Source organism: Misgurnus anguillicaudatus, chromosome 4, assembly GCF_027580225.2.
Source record: "Misgurnus anguillicaudatus chromosome 4, ASM2758022v2, whole genome shotgun sequence".
In the NCBI taxonomy this organism is placed as follows: Eukaryota; Metazoa; Chordata; class Actinopteri; order Cypriniformes; family Cobitidae; genus Misgurnus; species Misgurnus anguillicaudatus.
In genome coordinates, this window is record NC_073340.2 from 27,609,453 (window position 1) to 27,633,658 (window position 24,206).

The 24,206-nt window shown below is 37.4% G+C and overlaps 1 protein-coding gene across 2 annotated transcripts; it reads left to right on the top strand.

Annotated features, from left to right (window-relative positions):
• The first annotated feature begins 3,577 nt into the window (after positions 1-3,577).
• On the top strand, positions 3,578-15,042 carry tha1 (threonine aldolase 1). Of its 2 annotated transcripts, XM_073867098.1 has the most exons (8): positions 3,578-4,009; positions 4,834-4,917; positions 5,104-5,192; positions 5,310-5,495; positions 5,969-6,106; positions 10,572-10,764; positions 11,017-11,354; positions 14,913-15,042. In XM_073867098.1, the coding sequence occupies exons 1-7, from the start codon at positions 3,763-3,765 to the stop codon at positions 11,322-11,324; spliced, it is 1,245 nt and encodes a 414-aa protein (XP_073723199.1). In that variant the 5' UTR covers positions 3,578-3,762; the 3' UTR covers positions 11,325-11,354; positions 14,913-15,042. The 2 variants fall into 2 exon arrangements, with proteins under 2 accessions (XP_073723199.1, XP_055033175.2); XM_055177200.2 differs by lacking the exon at positions 14,913-15,042 and having other exon boundaries at positions 11,017-11,611.
• The last annotated feature ends 9,164 nt before the right edge of the window (positions 15,043-24,206 follow it).

A 24,206-nucleotide genomic window follows, 5' to 3' on the forward strand; every position in this document is an offset into this window, starting at 1 on the left:
ATAGCTTTTTTAATGTAATGGGTACACTGGTGTCAGGTGGTACAACTAATGTAAAACTAGAAAAATGCTAATTTAAAATTTTAATTGTATTTTAAAAAAGTATATTTTTGAATTTATATCACAGTCAAAAGCTTATAGCAGCTTATGCTTATGTTTGTTAAATGTAAATTCATTGCAGAGGTCAGGTGGTGCAACCAGAAAGTCAAATGGTGCTGCTATGAATGCTTTAAGAAATTAAAAAATAAATAAATAAAGTAAATTTATTTTTAATTTTTTATTTATTTTTTTTATTTATAATTTTAATAAGCTGATGTATTAGCTAACTGTTTTAGTTTTAATAAATGCATGCTAAAGGTTGTATATAATTGTTTTTATACTTGATATTATACAACGATTGGTTGTACCACCTGACATTTGTTTGAATGTGGTTTTCAACAAATAAAAAAAAAATCATTAAAACGTACTAAAATGTTGTTCAATAAATACAACTTTTTACTGTTCCTGTCTCAAAAATATGCATACCATCCATTTCTTAAAAAAAGTTTTAGGAGCTTGTTTTGTCACTCACAACTAACCATACAATCTGCATTTTAAATAAATAGCAAACATGCTAGTCAGATGGTTTCCTGACATTGTTATTAAGGATCCAGAAAAGCAAAGCAACCACAACGTGAAGCCTCTGCCCCAAAAGGAAACCATTTTTACACTATTCACAAAAAAGCAAATGCCACAATGCACGGCTTATCGGCACAGATCTGAACATAATAATCCTCATTCAGAACATACAAATAAGAACTATAACACACAAACGTCTGCACTTGCTGAGTTTTACCGAAAACCCCATTTCCCATCCCACTCCAGTGTAAATATGCAGCATTTACAATAACATACAGTCCGATCATGCATAGTTTTGGTCAGAGAAATATGCAATGAAATCAGCATGAGAATCTTAGCGAGGCAAAAAAACAGAAGAATGAAGGGAACTTATTCAAACTGACTTCCAGTAAGCCCTCCTCTTATTGCAATTACTCTCTCACAACAGGGAGCTGTTTCTTCAGTCAGGAAAAAGTCATTTTTATACAAGGGCAGGAAAAAATCATGTGTAGCACATTTTTCAGGCACCGAGCCAGCAGCTGCAGTAAAAACTAATATATAAGTACACAAACTGATAGAGGAGGAATGAACCATGCCTAAAATCAATCTAGGACTCTGTTTTATTTCATATTCTGGACTGGACGTTCTGTGATGTATGAGGGCCATTTTTTAAACACCATGAAATAACAATAGTTCAGCATTAACTTAGTTTGAACCCTCCAACCATCTCCTCGTATCAATCTAGAAAATCCTTCAGCTAACCTCAAAAGCCATGCTTACTCAAAGCAAAATATAATGGATAATCGTACAGAATGGATACCAAAAAAATGAATAACATATTGGGAGTCATGCAATCTCGATATAGTAATGCCCACCAGAGTGCAGCATACCAATGACATCAATGACAAATGCTCTCATTTGAATATAATGTAAGAATCGAGTGCCAACTGGCACACCCTGGCCCCCATCTACCCCCCTCTTAAGCATCTTACTGGAAACCCAGACAGCTGCTGGACTCACTTTCACAACCTCTCCTGACACCTCCCGCAGGAGGTTTTATTAGAGTCAGCCTGGCAAGATCAGTCGCTTGAAACAGAGCCCGTAAAGGCCAGGAAACCTCCGCTCTTAACCGTATGACATCACTGGAGGATGGGCCTTACGGGTTTGAGGCCTGAGTGTAAATAAGATCACGTTACTCCACACATACTAAGTATGTGCGGGCCACACTTCATTTGTAGCTAGCATCTAGACATTCTGAACATATTTGCTGAGTTACTCTGCATCTCTCTTCTAAATAAATAGGTTGACATATGTCGTGATGTTATTTTTGAAATTAAAAGGTAATAATAGGACATGGTTACAAGAGTCAAAAAAAGGGAGTGTCTTCAAAAACAATCAGAGACATGCACATGAACTCAGCAAACATGTTGAGCATGTCTAGATGCTACAGGTTGCTACAAATCTGAATTATGCAAAATAGCATAAAAATTAAACAAGCCTACTGTGTATTACTAAGCATGGCATTAAATGGAGGAGTCAAGGTTGCTATACTTGTTTCCCCACCCTTAAATTTGTATAACATATAAACGTAATTATGTTGTAATTAGCCATTTTATACTTTTGTTTGGTCAAATTAACTGTTGAATAACACAAATGTAACTTTGGGAATTACTGTATGTTGTGTCTAAAAAAAATTAATATTTCAAATTATGTTACATTTTGGCATTGTCAGTGAGATGATTTTTAAAGAGAATTTAAGGAGCTTATATCTATTCTGGGGTCTACATGGCTGCTTTACTTTATTATTCATTATTATGCATTAGGCATTCATTATTACTGTATGTATATATATGTATCTGTGTGTGTGCATGTGTGTGATGTAGATACTGTATTGCTATTATTTTATAAAAATATTATTATATTATATTTTATAATAATGTAATATTTTGATATTATTTTGCTTTCCAAAATTGGTTCATTTATTATTTATATCCAATTCAATGCTATTCATACCAATGCAATCTCTAAGTGTCCCAATACATTTTAAAGCCAGCATCCAAGTAAATCCCTAAAATGTGCATTTATTTTAGATTTGGGGGAGTAACAGTAAAATAACTAATATTAGTGGTATTTAATAAATATTGCATTTAAAAAATATTTTTTATACAACAGTCCTATTTAAAAGCACAAATGTCCAGTCCATACTTCAATGCCTGCTGCTAAGCCTCCATATATATTAAACATGAGCGCCCACGTGTGGACAGTGTATGACACCACAATTCAATTTCATTTGTCTGAAATACATCAAATTATATTGTTTGTTTTCCTTTAGTAAAAGTTATTATTTCCTCCTTGAATGGCTTGGTTACAAACATTCCTCAAAATATCTTTCTTCATGATCATCAGAAGACATTTTTACAGGAAAATGAGGACAGAATTTTTATTTTTGGACGAACTATCCCTTTAACCTTCTAAGAATATACGTGGACATCACTTTTTTGCACAACCTGTTGTGCACAAACGTGGACAATTACATTGCTTTATGTTCAAAGAAAACTATTTGGTTATTATATTTATTGGTTCTTCCTCTAACCCCAAATAGCTGGAAGAAATCTAAAATGCAAGCCAAACAAAAGCTCGGATCTTAGGAAGTTCAGGGTACCGCCTGGCCTGGGTACTGATTTTAAATATTCTAATGCAAGTTGATTATAAAGTGTTGCCAGAAAAATTAAGCTCATACCTGCTGGAAAACAATAGAAACCATTTAATGATTATGATGGGAATTGTATCGTTTTTAATGGAAACTATAATGGCCTCTGTGCGTCCCTGGTAAGGTGAGAAGCAGGATCTGGCAGATGGGAACCAATAAAAACACCATTGAATACTGGAATAGTCACAATAAAATAATTGTTATCTGCAAGGTTTCATCAGTTGTTTTATTAGTAGTGTTTATTGGTCCCTGTGTGTTTTAGAGCACGTGCATACCTGGACTAATGCGGTTTTGAGTCATGTAACGTTTAACTGATCGATGTCAACGAAATCCATTATTCATGTCTGAGAGCAAGGGTCTCTGAATCAATGATTTGCGACTAGAGTAACCCAAAGTTCAGTAAAGTCCTGTGCATGAATACCTTACTGTGGTATATAGCATAAGTGAAAAGAGAGGACATGGCCTCCAAAACATTCACGTTTTCAGCTCGTTTACTCCGTTATTGCTTACAGAAATATCCGCGTGTTTTGCGCGTGGATCCGGCTCGGCTGTATTACGGATCCCCGGCGGTAACATCAGGGTCCGCAGTCCGCACAGTGGACCTCCGGAGCGACACGGTCACCAAACCCGGACCTGCCATGCGCAGAGCCATAGCGGAGGCAGAGGTCGGAGATGATGTGTTTGGAGAGGATCCAACTGTTAATGGTTAGAAATAGACACAGTGCTGTGTGCTTACACAATTTGTTTTTCTCTAATAGTGATCATAATGTAAACGGTTCCATTCGTTTAAAGAGAGAGGTCATGCTACTAACATGAAAACAGATTTGATAGATGTCCCGTTGCTTCTTGGTTTTTTTTATTTTTACGTGCTGTTCCTGTAATGGCCACTAGAGGAGGTCGTTACCATGTACATTACTGTCCGTTGCTTTATCGCATGTAGGCTGCATGCGTCCTCAAGACGTTTTATTTCAAAATATTAACAATTATAAAGTTGACAATTATTATAAGTTAATCGTAAATTGTTGTAAAATGATTATGAGTGGCAAATGTAAGGCTCAGTTAATTCAAATAAACCAGGCTTGATGACGTATGCAGCCTGCATATGCGACCTCCGGAGGCTGCAGGCTTCGGATTGAGAAACGCCCACAGACACCTTTCTGTACCTAGTTTATTATATTTAAACAACATTGGCCATATATCATGTTTTTTCTCACAAATTTAAGATATAACACCATATTTTGGAATTACTGAAATATTGCAATCCTTGTGATAGATATATAAATATTTGTGGTCGCTACGTGATTCCCACACGTCAGTTGTGCTACTTAAAGGTCCCATATTGTCGTAATTATTTTTTTGTTTAAATGTTAGACTACATATTTATTTTAATAATTAACTACATTTTCATTTATTTACTAATAAAAATAATTAGGTCTGTCCAAACATTTGGCTGGTAGTGTATAATATATTTACACACATGCATATACAGTACAAACATAATATACATGATGCTTTTTGCCATTTTGCAGAATTACAAAAAGAAGCTGCTGATATGTTTGGTATGGAGGCTGCTTTATTTGTCCCCACAGGAACGATGAGTAATCTGATTTCAGGTATGTTGATGCCCAGGGCTATTAATAAAACTTGTTTACAATTGTAACTTGGTTAAAGCTTATGGACACATATGTGACCCAGTGTGTGAAAACCCAGCTAAAGTCATTTTTCATCCTGCATAATGTAAAGAACATTTTGTGAATTTTGTTACCGATAGCATGCATATCTTGCTCTCTCTCTCTCAGTTATGGTTCACTGCAGAGAACGAGGAGATGAGATGATAGTAGGTGACCTCTCTCATATTCACATCTATGAGCAGGGTGGATGTGCACAGGTATGAAGAGCGAGTCTATGAGTTTATTTTCTAAAAGTCCACCACGGTCAAAGTGCTTGTAGTCGACAAGTCACTCATTATCTGTTAATATGGTCTTGTCTTCTCTTGTCTTGGTAGCTTGCAGGTGTCCATTCTGTAACAGTGACCACACTAACCGATGGCACTTTTGATCTAGACCAGCTACTATCCAAGATCCGTCACGGTTACCCTGACCCGCACTACACACGCTCTCGACTGGTGTGTGTGGAAAACACCCACAATATTCAGGGAGGGCGAGTCCTTCCACTCTCATTCCTGCAGGAGGTTAGTGACCAGAACATTAGTTTGTGAAATGTGTGTGAGATAATCCTGGGGCTACCAGACACCTCGGGCTGAACCGTGAGTGGCAAAGTCCTTCAATTTGCACCATGTCTGGGAACACTCATGTAGTGAATAAGTGGATAAACATAGGACTGCTACAGAAACAGTTTTATGCATTGCAAGATTACTGCTCTTGGTTCTTCCTACACGTTCAAAACATTTGTGTTTAGTGTTTTTGACTAAAGAGAAAATACACAATATGGCCCAAAGCATATATTTGAGTGAGAGCAAATACTAGCAGCCATGTTCAGACATCTAGTGGAAAACCATCCTCGAACAACAGAAGTTGCTATTAATGCCAATTAATTTGAAATTCACATCAATGGCCACATACGTCTGACCATACAATGTACAATTTACTATAAAGCATTTTGAATGTAAATGTAACTGTAAGTGTATGTTTCTCTTGCTGAAAGCTTCGCTCTGTGGCTGATAAGTTTGGTCTGGCAGTGCATATGGATGGAGCGAGGTTAATGAATGCAGCCGTTGCTCAGGGTGTTCATCCATCTGTTATACTACAACATTGCCACTCCGTCAGTGTGTGTCTGTCCAAGGTAAGTGGTATTTTATATATAATTATGTAGCTCAGTTGTTCTGCTTCAGATATGTACACTTCCTATAATAATTTTTAATATAAGTTTGAGTTTATATATAAAGTCTAAGGTAATAAAGTTAATTAAAGTTAAAGGGATAGTTCACACAAAATTAAAATTCAGTCATCATTTACTCACCCTTAGGTTGTTTCAAAACTGTATAAGTTTCTTTGTTCTGCTGAATACAAAGGAAGATATATGTAAAATAGGAACCAGAAGCACCATTGACTTCCATAGTAAGAAAAAAATTCTACTATGGAAGTCAATGGTGCTTAAAAATGGTTTGATTACAAACATTGCTCAAAATATAAAATTCAATTTTATTTATATAGCACTTTTCACAATTTGTTAAATTGTTCCAAAGCAGCTTTACATTAATAAAAACAAGAGGAAACACAGAAAAATCAGAGCACAAATAAAAATAAAAGTAGCAAAGTCAGCGGCTAAGATTAAACTGTACCAGTGAGCAGAGTAATAATGTAACTTAAAGGGGACATTTCAAAAGACTTTTAAGATGTCAAATAAATCGATAGTGTCCCCAGAAAACATATGTGAAGTTTTAGCTTAAAATACCCGATAGATAATTTATTAAAGCATGGTAAAATTGCCACTTTGTAGGTGTGCATGAGCAAAACTTTGCCCTTTAAATGCAAAAAAGTTGATCTCTGCACTAAATGGCAGTGCCGTGGTTGGTTGGTGCAGATTAAGGGGTGGTATTATCCCCTCCTGACATCACAAGAGGGAGGCAAATGGTTTACCAAAACTAATTTACTGGGTTGTTCTTTTTTCATATTTTCTAGGTTGAAGGAAGCACTGGGGACACAATTGTGGCACTTAAACATGAAAAAAGTCAGATTTCATGATATGTCCCCTTTTAGTTAAGTTGACATTGAAGGGGTTGAAAAAATCTCCTAGAAAAACCTGTTGGGGAATAAAAACCCTTAAGAGAGAGCCAAGCTTATCCTATAATATATACTGTACATTGAATATTACATTATAAAATTGTACAATTATATAAAATATTAAACATTTTAAAAATAAAGTAAGCGATTGGTTGTCACTGGGCAGACTTAGGTGATTCAGTAGAAAAAAATACTATATATTAAGTACTATATATTCAAAAATACTATACTATAAGATTTAATAAGAATTTAAAAAAATTAAAGGGAATCGGTTGGTTGTCGGTGGTCAGACTTCGGCTGGGCACCATGTATATTTTCCTTTGTGTTCAGCAGAAAAAAATATATTTATACAGGTTTGTAAGAACATGAGAGTGAGTAAATGATGACAGAATTTAAATTTTTTAAATGAACTATCCCTTTAACAACAACCAAAATATAGTAAATAATAGGGTCTTAATGAGTTGAGTAATTTACAGAAGCTCTTTACTGAAAAATAAGAACCAGTTACCAATAAACCAATACATTTTAAAGGTGCAGTGTGTACATTTTCGCAACCAACGGCTCAGTCCACTGCTCACCCCTCGCTTTTGAAACGCATAGAGAAGCTACGGTAGCCGCCACCAGACAAACATGTCATTGACAGAGACAACTTAGGAAAAAAAGTTTGTCCATTAAGGGCTTCTTTAGAAACATGGTGGCACAAAATGGCGACTTCCATGTAAGGGGACCCTCTGTGTATGTAGATGAAAATGTCTTATTCTAAGGTAATAAAAACATAACTGTTATTATAAAAAGGTCTTTATACACCCCTGATAATATAGTTTTGTATATTATTTTGCATTTCTGTCAAGAGATCCTTTTAAAAATTACACACTGCACCTTTAACTTAAAAACTTATTAAACATGAATTGAACAATAGTGTAATAATATAATATTCTCGTTATTGTATGTTACAGTAATGTATGTTAAGAGCTACAAAATTGCAATTGTAGTAAAATGTCACACTCAAGTAAAGAGTATAATGAGGTTTTTCTAATGTGTGAGGTGCTTTTCCAGTAATTTAATGTCTAAAAAGTGCCTCTGTAGTACAAAACCGTACAAAACTGTACCTTTTCTGTCACTGGGGCTGTACCCTAAGTTTCCGTTTGGTACCTTTACATGAATAAAAACAGAATACAATTTTGGGTAGATTACCCGACCCTTTAGGACCTACATTGTTAGAAAAAAGTCAAAATATGTACCCTACCTGTCAGTGGGGCAGCACCCTTTAAGAAGGTAATTGTATGGACCATTAGGTACAGATATGTAAATATTTAGTACCAATATATACATTTGAAATACTAATATGTATTTTTGAGGTACTAATAAGCTCGCTTTGGTCCTAGTATGTACCTCTGAGGTACTAAAATGAAATCCTTAGGTGCAAGGTTGTACTTTTTGAAAGGGTACAGCCCCAGTGACAGAAAAGGTACAGTTTTGTACCTTTATTTCTGAGAGTGTTCCATCATTCTGAACACAAGATCAAATCTCACTTCCTCATCTCAGTGTCGAAAGACATTGTCTAGAGTTTCCCACAGGAGAGTAGTTTAAGTGATGGAGTCAATGATAAATGACCTTGTTGAAGTCGGTGCTCAAATACTTCATAACCTGAACACTGAAGGTGTGAAATCTCACACATCCATACAATCAAGCCTTATTTTTATTCATAGGATCCAACGTGTAATCTTTTTCTCTGATGACACGCATGTAATCATACCTGGAACTTGAAACGACACCCCTCGTTTATTATTCCCTATCATATCCGAGATCATCACCACACACACACACACAAAAATTGAAGTAAACCTTAAGGAAAAAACGAATCATTCCCAACCCTCAACAAAATCCTTAGAGAAGATGTCAACATTTGCATTTTAATTATCCTTCTTGTTTGCATTGCTCAGGAAGCGAGCTTTTTTCTCTCAAAGAGTATTTATCTTTCCTTCTCACTGAAAGACATTAAATGTATTTGGGGCTTATAAATATGAATATGAATAATAAATCTGTTATTATAGATGCTACGGGAAAGACTCTCTCAGTCCATCACTATTCCAGTTATTCATACCCAGATGCTTGTATACTCATACATTTCAACAGGTGCTACATTATATATTAAGCTATAATAATATTATAATTTGTATGTAAAAGGAAGTTTGCATTTGTGTTGTGCTTAATATTTAAATGTATAAATTGTATGTTTGGGGTGTTTTCTTGCCTTAAGCCTTGCTTTTTGTAAATGCTGGTCTATGTACACACGTTAGGGCATACAAAATAAAACTGTTTTATTACTATACTACAAATAAATTATGGACTTGTGTAAAGGTGATGTGTGTAAATTTTAGCGTCATCGATTGGTGAGATTGTGAATTGCAACCAATGACATTCGAAGCACATAGAGAAGCTACGGTGGCCAACACAGTTCAAAGATTTCCTCGTCTGCGACAATATAGCGACAAAATGCATTCTGTAGAGCAGTTTGTCTGTTTAGGGCTACTGTAAAAACACAGCGGTGCAAAATGGCGACTTTTCATTTAAGGGGACCCGCGGTGTGTGTAGATAAAAAAGCTCATTATAAGGTAATAAAACACAATGGTTCATTATGTACTGTGCAAAAGTTTTAGGCCACCTGCACCAGCTTTGTTGTTTTAGCAAAGTTCCATCCATATTTATTTTCTCTCTTTTTTAAGATTCAAACAGAAATACAGGAAATATGTACACAAAATTGAAAACATAACAATTTTCAGAACTAAATGTCTTCTTCAGGCATCAGTCAGTATTTAGAGTGACCTCTCTTGGCACGAAACGCACCTTGAGCTTTTTTGAGGAGACTGAAGTCCTGAAGTCATTCGATTAGAATTAGGATTTCATTTCATTTAGGTTTAAGACATCCTGTAGTTCCCTGCTATTGCTCAAATGAAAGGAAAGTTTACCCTAAATACCTGACACTTCAGCTTACTTTTATACTGTTTTTAATACTATATACACATTTCCTTTATTTTCTGGTTGTATTCCAATAGAGAGACTGAAAAATAATTATATATGATCACTATACAATTGCAAAAACAACACATCTAATGGTAGCATGGTGGCCTAAGACTTTTGCACAGTACTGTACATCACTGAATACATATGTCTGCACCAAATTAGTATGGAAAAAGCCTTTAAAATATCTTTAAAAACACAACATAAAACTTATTTATTCAATTTGAGTTTGTACATACAGTATTTATCGATTTAAAATATGCATGAAGTACATGTAAGTGGCCGAATGTTTTGTGTATGAAATGCATTTGTGGCTTCTGTGAAAAATTTCCTTTCATCAAATGCAATGCAGGAAAAATGCTTGCGTCAGCAGCACAAAGCTTGTGGATTTGAAGGTTGTAAATGTGTACAGACTGAATTGTATGTGTTTCCTTTCAGATTTTGTTTTTACTATGTCACTACCTTAATATACAAAATACAGAGACTGAATTGCTGTTTGGCAGGGGCTGGGGGCACCTGTAGGAACCATGCTTGGTGGGTCAAAAGATTTCATAGAGAGAGCAGTTCGTGCCCGCAAGGCACTTGGAGGAGGAATGCGCCAATCGGGTATTGTAGCAGCAGCTGGTAGGATCGCCCTGTCAGACATGATTGGCAGACTGGAAGAGGACCACAGGAACGCCAGACGCTTTGCTGAAGGTGACAGAAACCCACAGAGTTCCTTAAACCTTCAACATTGCACAAACACAATTATATTATCCATATAAAAGACTCTTTTGACAGTGGCTGCAAATTATTTAATTAGCAATAATTAAATATAATAAATATAAGTGATTTGGATTGGTTTCTATGATGCTTTTAGAGACTTTCCTGCACACAGCAACTCCTTGCACTTGAAAGGAAAGGAAAGTGATCTTAAGGACTCACTATCTTTTGTTTTTTTCCTTGTAGCACTTATACAGTGTGACCCTCCTCTGTACCAGCTGGACCTGGCCACTGTGGAAACAAACATTTTAAAGTTTCATCTTCAGGACCAGCAGATGAGCCCAAATGAGTTCTGTGAGCGTATGGCAAGGGTAGATGAGCAGGAGGTGACTGCTTTGGGTCAGGGGGTCCAGGTGCTGATGTTTCCTCATGTTGGAGGTGCAGTCAGGGCTGTGTGGCATCTGGGTATCAGTGAGGAAGATACTGAACTGGCTATAGAAAAGGCCCGGTTTGTGTCCCAACAGCACAGATGCAAGTCCGTCAAGACAGCATGAAAACAATAACTCATACAATCAGTTTTCTTAGTGAGTTTTTAAATAAGCATTTTCTGACTTCTCACTTAAAGTTTATTTCTCTAATACTAAAACTTTAAATTGTAAAGCACTTGCACTCCGGTTTGAAAACCCAACCAAGAATTGCACATGTATTGTGTTACAACATTTCTGCTTGGTGTATGTATTTACATAACATGTTTAAAAGTATATTGATGCTTTCTTATATAATTAAGCCTTAGTGACATTTCAGTATTTTAATGTTTTTTTATAAATTGTGATATGATTGACATTTGAGTTCTGTTTAATTTCATACACTGATCACCAGAAGACGTTTAAAAAGTAAAGAAAGCAAACAAACTATGTTTTTTTTCAAGGCTTATTATTTTCCATCAATGAGTTTCAGAAGTAAAAAACAAAGCAAATGTGACATTTAAAGCCTAGGGTATAGCCCAGAGTATAGGCTATAGTTTTTACGTGAACTGTACAAAAACATACGGAGCAAGGTTGAACAGCCGAAGTATAGTCGCAGTCTGATTTGACGAGAATTTATACATATTTTACAAGTTGGCTCATTCGTATGAATTCATACAAAGTTAATTGTGCAAAAACGTATGATTTTCATGAAAAAACAACAACTAAACCAAACACCTAACCCCAACGTCACAGGGGTCAAGGCGCAAATCATACAAAAACATACCAATGTGGTCGTATGATTTAATACGAATTAGCCAACTCGTAAAATTGGTATGAATTCTCGCAAGATAACGTATTTTACGCTGAAGCTGCGGCAGTGTTGGGTAAGGTACTCAAAAAAGTTATTAGTTACTAGTTACTAATTACATCTTCAATCATGTAGTTAGATTACTTTACAAATTACTCTCCAAAAAGTATTTAATTACTTTCTAAATCCTATTTAGTACATGATACAAGGATAGGCTTGAAATGGCTCTAAGAAATAATATATAAAATTACATCAATAATTCTGGTCCCACTTTAGGGTCCAATTCTCTCTATTATCTATTAACTACTTTTGCCTCAATATACTCCAACTACTGATTATTAATACTAAAGAAGTTGTTCATTTTAAGTATTGGTAGAAATGGGGAGGGTTAAGGATGTAGAATAAGGTTTTGCAGAAGCAGACATTAATTTGTGCTATTAAGAATTAATAAACAGCCAGCATCTCATTAATATTAAAGCTCCCGTTCTGTCTGTGATTTTGAAGCTTTGATTGTGTTTATAGTGGGCATTATAACATGTGTTCATGTTTCACGTGTAAAAAACGCTGTATTTTTCACACAATTTACTTATCTGTATAGCGCTGTTTTCACTGTCCTCAAAACAGGCTGATGTCCTCCTTGTTAATGTGAAGTCCCTCCTTCAGAAATACGTAACAAGTTCTGATTGTGTAGTTTGTTTAGTGTGCTGTGATTCGATAGCAGCTTAGCTTAGCAGAGCCGTTTGAGCCAAAGCTGGTGACTGACGTATTCATGTGGGCGGAGTTTAGTCAACGAACTGTTTTACTGACGTCATTAAAGCAGGAAATAGAGGGCTGTAGTCCAAACCAGCCGTTCGTTGTAGGCTTTTAAAGAGGAATTCTATTGAAGAAAATATATCGCCTGGCAGTGAACTTTGAGCTTTATCATTTTACAGGTATTATTTATGCTATTATAGCAACATAACACTCTAACTAGGGTTTAAAAAATGGTATCAGGAAGAACGTGACCTTTAATGCTAATAATCAACCAGTTAATAGTGAGAATTGTAAACTTAAACCATGTTAAATCCACTATTGTATTACAGTATACATAATTGTTTTAGAGTCCATACTGTCACGACTCGTGTAGGTGAACTGATGAGGACGAAGGAAACGTTCTCAAAATACACTTTAATATAATTACTCACAGATGTCATGATCCTGCCAGTTTGTCATAGTTATTCATAGTTGTTCATGGTCATGTGGCAGGATCGTGGTGGTGCACATGTTTTGTGTGGTAGCACATGGCCTTTGCTGTGTGCTGGTGTATCTTGTCTTTGCCCTGCCCCCTTGTTTACCTGTTAATTACTCATTATTGGTTAACTCCCCTCACCTGACCTTCCCTCGTTATCTTGTTTAGTTTTCCCCATTTAAGGCCCCAGTGTGTCTTGTCCTGTGCTGAATCGTTTTGTATTATTTGTGTGTTCTGGTTTGTTGCTATGTTTAACATAGTCGGCATAGTCAAGTCAAGAAAGTCTAATCCCGTATAGTTTTGTCATAGTGTGCTGTTGTCTTGTCTTAAGCCGAAAGTATACTAGGGACGTCCGCGTATGCACGCCTCAGCATGACGTCATTTTCGTCATCAGGAGGGTCCGCAGTCGGCCACGCGGACCATCCGCGTGCAGCCCAAAATTTGAGACCGCGCGGACAGTGCATGTACAGTCCGCGTACAACAGCTCATGCGCGTGAAAATATTTAGACAGGACACTCCACTACAAACAATTATACAAAGAAAAAGGCAGCATTTGCACACACACTATTGTGTTTCTTCTTTAACTTTTACTTCTTCCAAGAACAGAAAGCTGTGTAGCATGTTTGTTACCATAATGTTCAATTCCTGTTCTTTGTTGTCTTGTTGTTTGTTCTAAACTGTGTTTGCAATGGTGGATCGGTTACTTTTCTTCACCTATCCTAATGTTTTAATGTACTGTAAATGTCGCCAAATCAGTGCTGCCCTGACGGCCTGTTAGAGTAGTAATTTGAATAATACATAATTTCTATTGCGTATAGTGTCGAACGCGGCCATCTGCTTGTAGCCGCGGGGAGTATACTTGGAAAGCTGCGCGGACGCGTGCGCGAGCCGTACACAGACGCGTGCACGAGCTGTACACAGACGCGGAAGAAAGGTATACCCCGGCCTTTAGGCTTGTAGGTTATTGTCATCGTTTTGTCTTTTGCCCCCTCGTGGGCTCTTATTGTTATTAAACCCTTTTGAGTTCACCTTTACCTTTGCACTTGGGTCCCTTCCTTTTTGATTCATGACAGAAATTCTGATTTGAACTTTGCTACGCAGCAACCTATGACATATCATTGCACGAGTTAGCATTTCTGGTCTGCCCGAAAGTAAATGAAACGAAAAGTCTAGTTAGACTGCAGCTATACGGAAGGGTTCGTGTTCTTGTGATGCATTTTTTGTCATCAGAAAAGTGCGCGCACATTGTATGCGCATACCAGATTTTTTAAACTAAATCTTAAATTTTATGCATTGGTCGCTTATGCGCCTATAGTAGAATGTATTATGTCACAGGTCGGAGCGGACCACTTCCAACGTGAGTCACGCCCCTCCCTCAGTTTCCACCCAGAGGAGGTCCCAAAATGCCCCAATGACCAAACAGACAAAAGAGCAAGATAAAATATAACAAATCTTTATTAAATATTAAAAGAAGGGGAAGAGGGGAAGGGATTCTTAAAAGGGTGAGTACGGGAACTTTAAATAACTCTGAGTCGCTTCTGACTCTCCGGGAGATCACAGGTAAGTCCTCTCAACCTGTCTTTACCGTCTCGTGAATTGTAGGGGGATATTCTCAACTTCTACTTTTTGTGTCTTTCAGGTGGGCTCCTGATGGACGCTCCAACCTCCCTTCCTGGACGTAAAGCAGAGACAGGTAAGTACACTGGGGGGTAGGTAGGAAAATACCTTAGCAGGCCACCTCGTCGTGTAGAGGGGTACGCTGAGCTTGCAGTACGGCGTCTAGAAGGTACTCCAGTGGGTGCCTGTACGTAGAGCTGGAGATGTCTAGAGGGTCTACAAGTGCGTGCCTAGACTTGGAGCTGGAACGTCTAGAAGGTATACAGGTGAGTATACAAGGAGGTACACTGGACACTTGGCTTTGGGCGTACAGGTGAGTATACAGAGAGGTACACAGGGCACTTGGCTTTGGGCGTACAGGCTAAAAATCTGTAAAACGATAGCTCCGAATTCTTGTTAATCTGTTTTCGCCGATGTCATGCTGTACTGCCGCTTTGTCTTTTGCCACTCAGTGGGCGTAACCGCAGTCCCTCTAGCCGACGATGACGTCAGGTGCATACCCTCTATAAACACCACAGTCTTTAATCATTTTTTATTTTTCTACATTTGCACAATTATGGCGATATCCAGAGCTTACAGTCACTGTAGATAAAGCTCTTATCGTTGGTGATTTTAATATCCATGTGGATAATCCAAATGATGCATTAGGACGTGCGTTTATGGATGTTCTAAATTCTCTCGGCATTAAACAAAACGTGTCAGGGCCCACGCATACTCGTAATCACACACTAGACTTAATTCTGTCACTCGGACTCAATATTAATGACATCGAAATATCACCCCAGAGCGATGCCGTTTCAGACCATTGCCTTGTGTCATGCACAATACTTCTAGATAGGACCGCTCAGTCTACAACATGCTACAGATTAGCCAGAACAATAATTTCCACCACTAAAGATAGCTTTATTAGCACTCTTCCAGACCTGTCTCAAATGAAACATGTAGCAGATAATCGTGAAGATCTAGATATTATAATAGAAAACCTAAACAACGTCTGCTCTAGCACGTTGGATGCCGTTGCTCCCACTCGAAAAAAGAGAATCAAAGAAAAACCGCCAGCTCCATGGTATGACCATCATACTGCAGCCCTTAAAAAATTAGCTAGAAAAATGGAAAGAAACTACCGAAGCACAAAGTTAGAGTTATGGCGTTCAGCATGGAAAGAGAGTGTTCAACACTACAGACAGGCTATTAAAACTGCCAGATCTACCTATCTCAGTACGCTTATTAAAGAAAATCATAACAACCCTCGTTTTCTATTTAGCACAGTTGCGAAACTGACTAGAAACAAAGAACAAACAGAAACCAATAGTAAACTCCAACACAATAGTGATGACTTCATGAACTTTTTTACTAACAAAATTATGTTTATTAGGGAAAACATAGAAACTACGCAAGCAGCCATCACTCTACCCAATAGTACATTTTCCACTAGATTACCAAACGAACATCTTGAGTCATTTAATCCTACTACAATAGAAGAGCTCTCTAAACTAGTAACGTCATCCAAATCATCGTCCTGTATACTAGACCCCGTTCCCACAAAATTACTAAAAGAGGTATTTCATGTAGTGTCAGACACGGTACTTAATATCTTTAACTCATCTCTAGAATTAGGATACGTTCCAACAGCTTTCAAACTAGCAGTTATTAGACCGCTCATTAAAAAGCAAAACCTTGACCAGGGAGATCTTAATAACTTTAGACCAATCTCAAATCTACCTTTTCTTTCTAAAATATTAGAAAAAGTAGTGGCAAGCCAGCTACGCACATTCGTAGAAAATAATAATACATATGAAAAGTTCCAATCAGGATTCAGGCCCCACCATAGCACAGAGACAGCGCTGCTTAGAGTTACAAATGACCTCCTATTAACATCCGATCGTGGTGAAATCTCAATCCTTATATTACTAGACCTTAGTGCAGCCTTTGACACAATAGATCACACAATCTTACTCAATAGACTAGAAAACTATGTTGGCATCAGTGGTCAGGCGTTAGCCTGGTTCAGATCGTATCTAACCAATCGATATCACTTTGTTTATGTAAATGAGGAAGAGTCATATCACTCCCCCGTTAAATACGGCATACCTCAGGGATCAGTTCTAGGCCCTATCCTATTCTCGTTATATATGTTACCTCTAGGAGACATTATCAGGAAACATAACATAAGTTTTCACTGCTATGCGGATGATACCCAGCTTTACATCTCGTCGCATCCTAGCGAAACCCACCAGTTTTCTAAGCTAACAGACTGCATTAGTGATATTAGGGACTGGATGGCACAAAACTTTCTTATGCTAAACTCCAATAAAACAGAGATACTTATTATTGAACCGAATCGCTACAAACATAATATGTCAGATTACAAGTTGCCCATAGATGGCTGCACGGTGGTGCCATCTTCCACGGTTAAGAATTTAGGCGTAATGTTCGACAGCAATCTATCTTTTGATAGTCATATCGCCAACATCTGCCGCACAGCATTCTTCCATCTTAGAAATATCTCAAAAATACGCCATATGCTGTCTGCATCAGATGCAGAAAAGCTTATACATGCTTTTATGACCTCTAGAATAGACTATTGTAACTCGTTACTCGGGGGATGCCATGCAAATCAGGTAAACAAGCTACAGCTGGTTCAAAACGCCGCCGCAAGAGTGCTTACTCGATCTAAAAAGTATGACCACATCAGTCCAATTCTGGCATCTTTACACTGGCTACCAGTTAAATATCGTATACAATTTAAAATATTACTAATCACCTACAAAGCCTTAAATGGCCTAGCGCCTTCGTATATTAAAGAACTACTATCAGAATACAATCCATCACGTAAACTGCGCTCACAAAATTCTGGTCACTTAATTATCCCTAGAATATCAAAAGTGTCTAAAGGTGGTAGATCCTTTTCCTACTTAGCCCCTAAGCTCTGGAATGATTTACCAAATAATGTTCGAGTATCAGACACAGTCGATCAATTTAAATCTAAACTTAAGACATTCTTCTTTAACAAAGCATTCACATAAAATGTCCAGTAAATGTACATTTCCCGCGGTAGTTAGTTTGTCTAGAACAAAGCACTCACATACCACATATGGGTAATATACTATTGCCGCAATAGTTAGCCTGTCTGGAACCGAGCCGACTTGAACCACTATAATGTTTGACACTTGCATTGCATGCGAACGGCCCCTACGCTAATAGAATTCTGTTTTTCTCTCCCTGTCTCGTCCTCAACCACGAGGACCATGAGACAAACAGACCCAGTTCCGGTTGCTGTGAAGATCATTGCATCACTGATCCACTGGCTGTCCTTCAACGTGATGACCAGCCGATGCCCGACCAACGACCACCGGCTAAACCAGTTTAATTCGCCTACCCGCCTCCTATCCCTACCGTTTCTATATATATATATAAATATATATTAATTCCTCCCAAGGGTTTTTGTCCTTCTAGGACTTTTTCCCATTGGGTTTTTTTTCCTAGAGGGTTTTTAATCCCAGGGAGAGTCAGCCAACTTTGGCTTAACTTAGCACTTTACAGTATATGTTACATTATTAATATGCTCGCTTGTACGGTTTAACCGCTTTCTCTACTTCTTATATTATCTATTGATTTTCTGTGTTCTCCTCTACATCTTCTCATGTAAAGCTGCTTTGCAACAATTAACACTTGTGAAAGCGCTATATAAATAAAATTGAATTGAATTGAAATAAATGTCACTAAATATTGTTGAGTCAATAAAGATAAAATGTTCTAAGTTTCTACCTCAAATTCATAGGTCTGCTATTATCCACTAGATGGCGATTTTACCCAACTTAATCTCTGACGCATTCACTCAACACTAAAAACATTGTGTAAGTTGATCAGGCTCTGAATCTGATCTCTTAAAGTTCTTCACAAAAATAGAATTATCTCCGCCTTTAGCTGAAAGTTTGAGAGGTGATAAGAGAACAAATGAAAGTAGTACGTTTTTGAAAGCGGAGTGTCTGTTCTTTCGTTTTTTGTTTATTTAAAGGAGATCATTTTTCTGGAAGCCATTAAACTAAAACTGGGTGGCAACTTAAAAAAAAAAAAATGCTGACGGGGAAAGCGTTAAGCATGCTTCCAAGCATATTTGATCCACTTCAACCGTTGCATGATATAAATATTAATGTATAAAGATGAATGTTGATTTATAAAAATAAAAACCAGTCTTTAATCACATTTTCATTGTGTCTTTGCTGCGTCTGTATTGGTTGGGAACTGCGCTCTGTTGCAGCCACACTTGATTCTGAGGAACTACTTTGTTTGGCGGAAGAGTAATATCAGAACTAATATAATTACAACTTATATGTGTTTTATTTTACGAAATCCTGCTATGCATATGAAGTAACCATTTTACAAAAACAATAAGCCCCGCAAAGCAGTGGAATTACAGTGCATTTTCCGCTTTGCGTTGTTTTCCCCTTAGCTGTTATAAAATGCACTGGTAACCCCACTGCTTCTTGGGGCTTATTGCTTTATTAATACACCTGTGTTTAACTGGCAGCCAAATAATCTTAAAGCATTTGCAACATTATTTTCCTACATATTTTTATTAGCATTTATGCAACAATAAAATAATCTTGATAATACTGTGAATGATGGTAGGTTTAGCAATGTATGCATGTTGCATTGAATTTAGTCTCCGGGCAGCAGCCAGGGACTTCCTCCGGCACCTGTTGCTACGGCGACATCTTGCATCGGCATTTCTAGCAGCCAGGGACTTTCTTCAGCACCTGTCGATACAGCAGCATCCTCAGCAGCCAGGGACCTTTTCTTCTGCACCCAGGGGCGCAGAAAGATGGTTTAAGTTGGGGATGCTGTGCTTTGGCTATGGCCGTAACCAGCTGACTTCACCGAGGTCCAAACCACTGTAAATCTTTATGTAGCCCAGTAATATCATTGCGTCTGCTGCAGCCATGGTATGGCAGCAAAGTCCTTGATTATTACGCCAGAATGAGAGTATAGTTCCTAGTCATATCTGCCTAGAGAATCGCAACTTTTAATTAACTGTCGGTTTTAGTGCACGATGTAACTACAGAAGAGTCTAGTTTTAAATTGGAAAAACATCGAAACTCCTTGGTTATTTTTAAGCATGAATCTAATGATCTAATCAGATAGTCTTTATTTCACTTTTAGAAGCTAGTATTGCATCCCTAAGTTGATATTTCGAATTATAGTGCTGTCCACCTCACAGATCTTTCATAAAACGATGCACCACATGCTCTTAAATAGGTCTAAGATCAGAGGATGATGGTGATATAATACCTTGATTTCTTTATTATTTAATGCCCATATGAATGAATCAGTGATGCTTTTTGCAGCATGGGATTGTGTATTATCCTCCATGAAAGTAAATTCATTTCAGAAGACATGAAAAAACATCTTTTTAGGAACTCTGCATATCTTCTAGAAGCTCTTTTGACCCCATCAGGGACCCTAAAGGGACCTACCATATTACTTCCACTTTTCCAGCCCAAATCAATACTCTGCCACCTCTCCCTAATGTTACAGTCTTGTTTGAATATAGTGGCTATTCACCAACATTATTCAGTGTATAATGGTATGTCAATGAATAAAACTATGTGAAAATAGTCTTCTTGTATTCTGAGCTCACACAAATGATTCATTTTTGCAAGTTTTGGTTTGTGGGAGGGCTAGAAATACAGCTTTATGCACTAAAGGATCCCGTGTTGAAGGGGTTTTGGGGATTTCAGAGAAACTAGCCCATTTAAATACATGTTTGCTTCTTAACGGTGGCTTTTAATTGCTGCCTTTTCCTAATATTTAAATATTTTAAGAAAATATTTTAAAAAGCCTTCATATAGTCAAATCTTTCTGTACTGTAAATCACTCACTCATAAATCTTATAACAGTTCAATAATTTCTGTTTAGATCCATCAAATATAAATTGTTATAGGAAGTAATTATATATAATGCACACTTTTTTTTGTATTTAGAAAGATCTTTTTTATACCCATATTGTAGGAGAACTACAACTTGCTTAATAATATGAAACAGAATTTTTAAAGAATCTTTTAACATTTTAATTTTATTAGATCACCACTGTTATAAGTGTTGAGGGTAAAATAAAATTTCTAAACTTACTGACTGTATTGGACAAATAAACAAAACATTTTTTGGAACCCGGTGTATTTGCAAAAAAGTGGAGTGTCCCTTTAAGCTACGAGTTACCAGCTACCAGTGGCGGCTGGTGCAAAATTTTTTTTGGGGGGATGCAAACAAACTTAAAATCGAACTTTTAATGCAAAACAGTAAATAGACATTTATCAGGTGATGAATAATCATTACTGCTTAGCTAAAATGCCTAAAATGTTACTGTTAAAGTCAACTGTTAAAGCATGAAATAAATGTACTATGAAGTATGAATCTGTGAATTTGTGTATAATATGGGTTTATTATCAGTAACAAACTAATCAAGGTAATCATTCAAACGCACTTATGTGCATACACACACACAAAAATGCACACCAAAGGTTGCGTAAGACGTTTTCACTTGTAAAAATTCTGCCATCAATTTATTATCCGTCAATTCATGTTTTAATGATAATAATTGTTTTTCGTTCACATGTTTATTTCTAATCATGAACCTACAAGACGAGCATACAAGTTAAAATGTTTTGTTTTATTCACTCTTAGAAAGGATGTGTTGAGTTTTTAACACATCTTTTTGTGTTAAGCTTTTAACACATTATGTGTAATTTTGTGTTAAAATAAAACACATGTTGTGTTAAAAGTAACACAAAATGTATTGTTCAATAATAACACAGAGATAAGTGGATTCTGGGACAACGCATTTAGGGGTGGTTTCCCGGACAGGGATTAGCTTAATCCAGGACTAGGCCTTAGATTAATTAGGAAAAATAACTAGTTTTAACAAACATGCCTTACTAAAAACATTATCTGTGTGCATTTTGAGGTGAAACAAAGAGCACTGATGTATTTTAAGATATGTCAGTGCAAGTTGTTTTCAGTTTGGACAGCTCTTAAAAATGTTTTAGTCTGGGACTAGTCTAATCCCTGTCCGGGAAACCGCCCCTTAGTGTTTATATTTAATGACATTTTAATAGCATATCAGAGCTCCATTGGTTAGATAGCGAGGGCGCCCTTTAACACAAAACAGGAAATCTGTTTTGTGTTCCTCAAGTGTCACATTATGTAAACTGCATTTATAGTAAGAAAATATGCAGATGTCCTAGCAAATAGCTGTAAAAACACACACCTTTCTCTTCTGTAGTTCACTTCTCACTCCGCACTAAAAACTAAAGACGTGGCACAGCGAGGGAGAGAGGGCCCAGATAATTGGGTTGTGCATGCGGCACAGTCAATGGCTGGGGACTTCAAATGTTTATGGGCCATTGGAATCGTCCTAAGCATCCCACCTTACGGTGCCCCCTCAACACAGGCAGGCTCTCCTTGTTTTGCTCGGTCCTGTTCGTCTTTGGTGAAGACAACGTGCAGTTAAAAAAATAAAAACAAACGACTTTGAAAGTGGGACTTTTATATCCCATTGTGAAAAAACAAAAATAAAGGGACCCTACCACCTTACTTCCCAATATTCCCAAATCATTACTCTGCCACCTCTCCCTAGGGTTACAGTCTTGTTTGAATATAGTGGCTATTCACCAACAATCCAGAATGGCATTTATCTACATTATTCAGTGTATTATGGTATGTCAATGAATAAAACTGTGTGAAAATAGTCTTCTTGTATTCTGAGCTCACAGCAAATGTGTCATTTTTGCAAGTTTTGGTTTAAGGGAGGGTTAGAAATACAGCTTTATGCACTAAAGGATCCCGTGTTCTTGGGATTCCAGAGAAACCAGCATGTTTAAATACATGTTTGCTTCTTAACGGTGGCTTTTTATTGCTGCATTTTCCTAATATTTTCCTAAGAAAATATTTTAAAAAGCCTTTATATAGTCAAATCTTTCTGTACTGTAAATCACTCATAAATCTTATAACAGTTCAATAATTTCTGTTTAGATCCATCAAATATAAATTTTTATAGGAAGTAATGCACACTTTTTTGTCTTTAGAAAGATCTTTTTCATACCCATATTTTAGGAGAACTACAACTTGCTTAACAATTTGGAACAGCATATTTTGCATATTTTTCAATAATTTTACAATTGTGCATGCGGCTGAGTCAATGGCTTGTGACTTCAAATGTTTATGAGCCATTAGAATAGGCTTTATGCCCAGCTGCACTACTTCCTGGACTTCAGCCAGCTCCTTGTTTCCTGTCTGCCATTATTGGACAAACTGATTAATCCAGGTGTGTCTGGTTATTGTTGTTGTGACTACTGAGGTCAGGCACACCTGGATTAATCAGTTTGTTTGTGACTACTGAGGTCAGGCACACCTGGATTGATCAGTTTGTCCAAAAATGGCAGACAGGAAACAAGGAGCTGGGTGAAGTTCATGAAGTAGTGCAGCTGGGCATAAAGCCTATTGTCCTAAGCATCCCACCTTACGACGCCTCTTCAACACAGGCAGACTCTCCTTGTTTTGCTCGTCCTGTTCGTCCTTGGTGAAGACAACGTGCAGTTAAAAAATCTAAACAAACAACTTTGAAACTGGGGAGACACGATCGTGATTTAAAAAATTGGGGGGACGTGTCCCCCTCGTCCCAGTGGAAATTACGCCCATGCACAGAGATGATCACGTCTGACTGGAGCTGGACAAACCGCAAGTGCGTCTGTGCTTACAGAAAACTGCTCATTTTAGCGCATTTTATGGTTAAAATGTGTAAAATCTCTTGAATGTTAACATTTGCAAGCCTTTGAAACATGATAAACTTTTCCCTATTTAAACATGGGTCGTAATCCATACGGATCAACTGCGATCTGTCACAGCACTGATCATAAGACTTACCTCTATACTGGGCTTCCTTCTTATCTCCTTCCTTCCTCCATTTTCGTCCGTGTCCGCCAGAGGGTTTAGTAGGCCGCTTCATTTTAGATCAACGCGCCAGCAGCTGAGGACCTGCCTAACGTAACGCAACTCCCCTTCCCCCCCAACACCAGAGTGCACCGGTGCCCCCCAACACATTTGTCCCCCTAGGCAACCGACTAGTACGCCTATAGCAATCACCGGCCCTGGGTGTTTTTCAAAATCTTTCGAGTAAAGAATTCTTCCGAGTTGGTTCTTCCAAGGTTGACTGGCAAGACCGGTCTCCATTTATGAGGGATGTGAGGGCATTTTCCCACTGTAAATCAATGTGTGACAAACCCAGTGATACCGGTTAAAATCGCGGCAGGGGGTTTAA

Bases quoted from the DNA above. Each gene is read 5' to 3' on its own strand.
- tha1 (XM_073867098.1), top strand. From the start codon at position 3,763: ATGGCCTCCAAAACATTCACGTTTTCAGCTCGTTTACTCCGTTATTGC. The intron at 4,010-4,833 runs GTTAGAAATAGA...GCCATTTTGCAG, and splicing joins AGAGGATCCAACTGTTAATG to AATTACAAAAAGAAGCTGCT. The intron at 10,765-11,016 runs GTGACAGAAACC...TTTTCCTTGTAG, and splicing joins CGCCAGACGCTTTGCTGAAG to CACTTATACAGTGTGACCCT.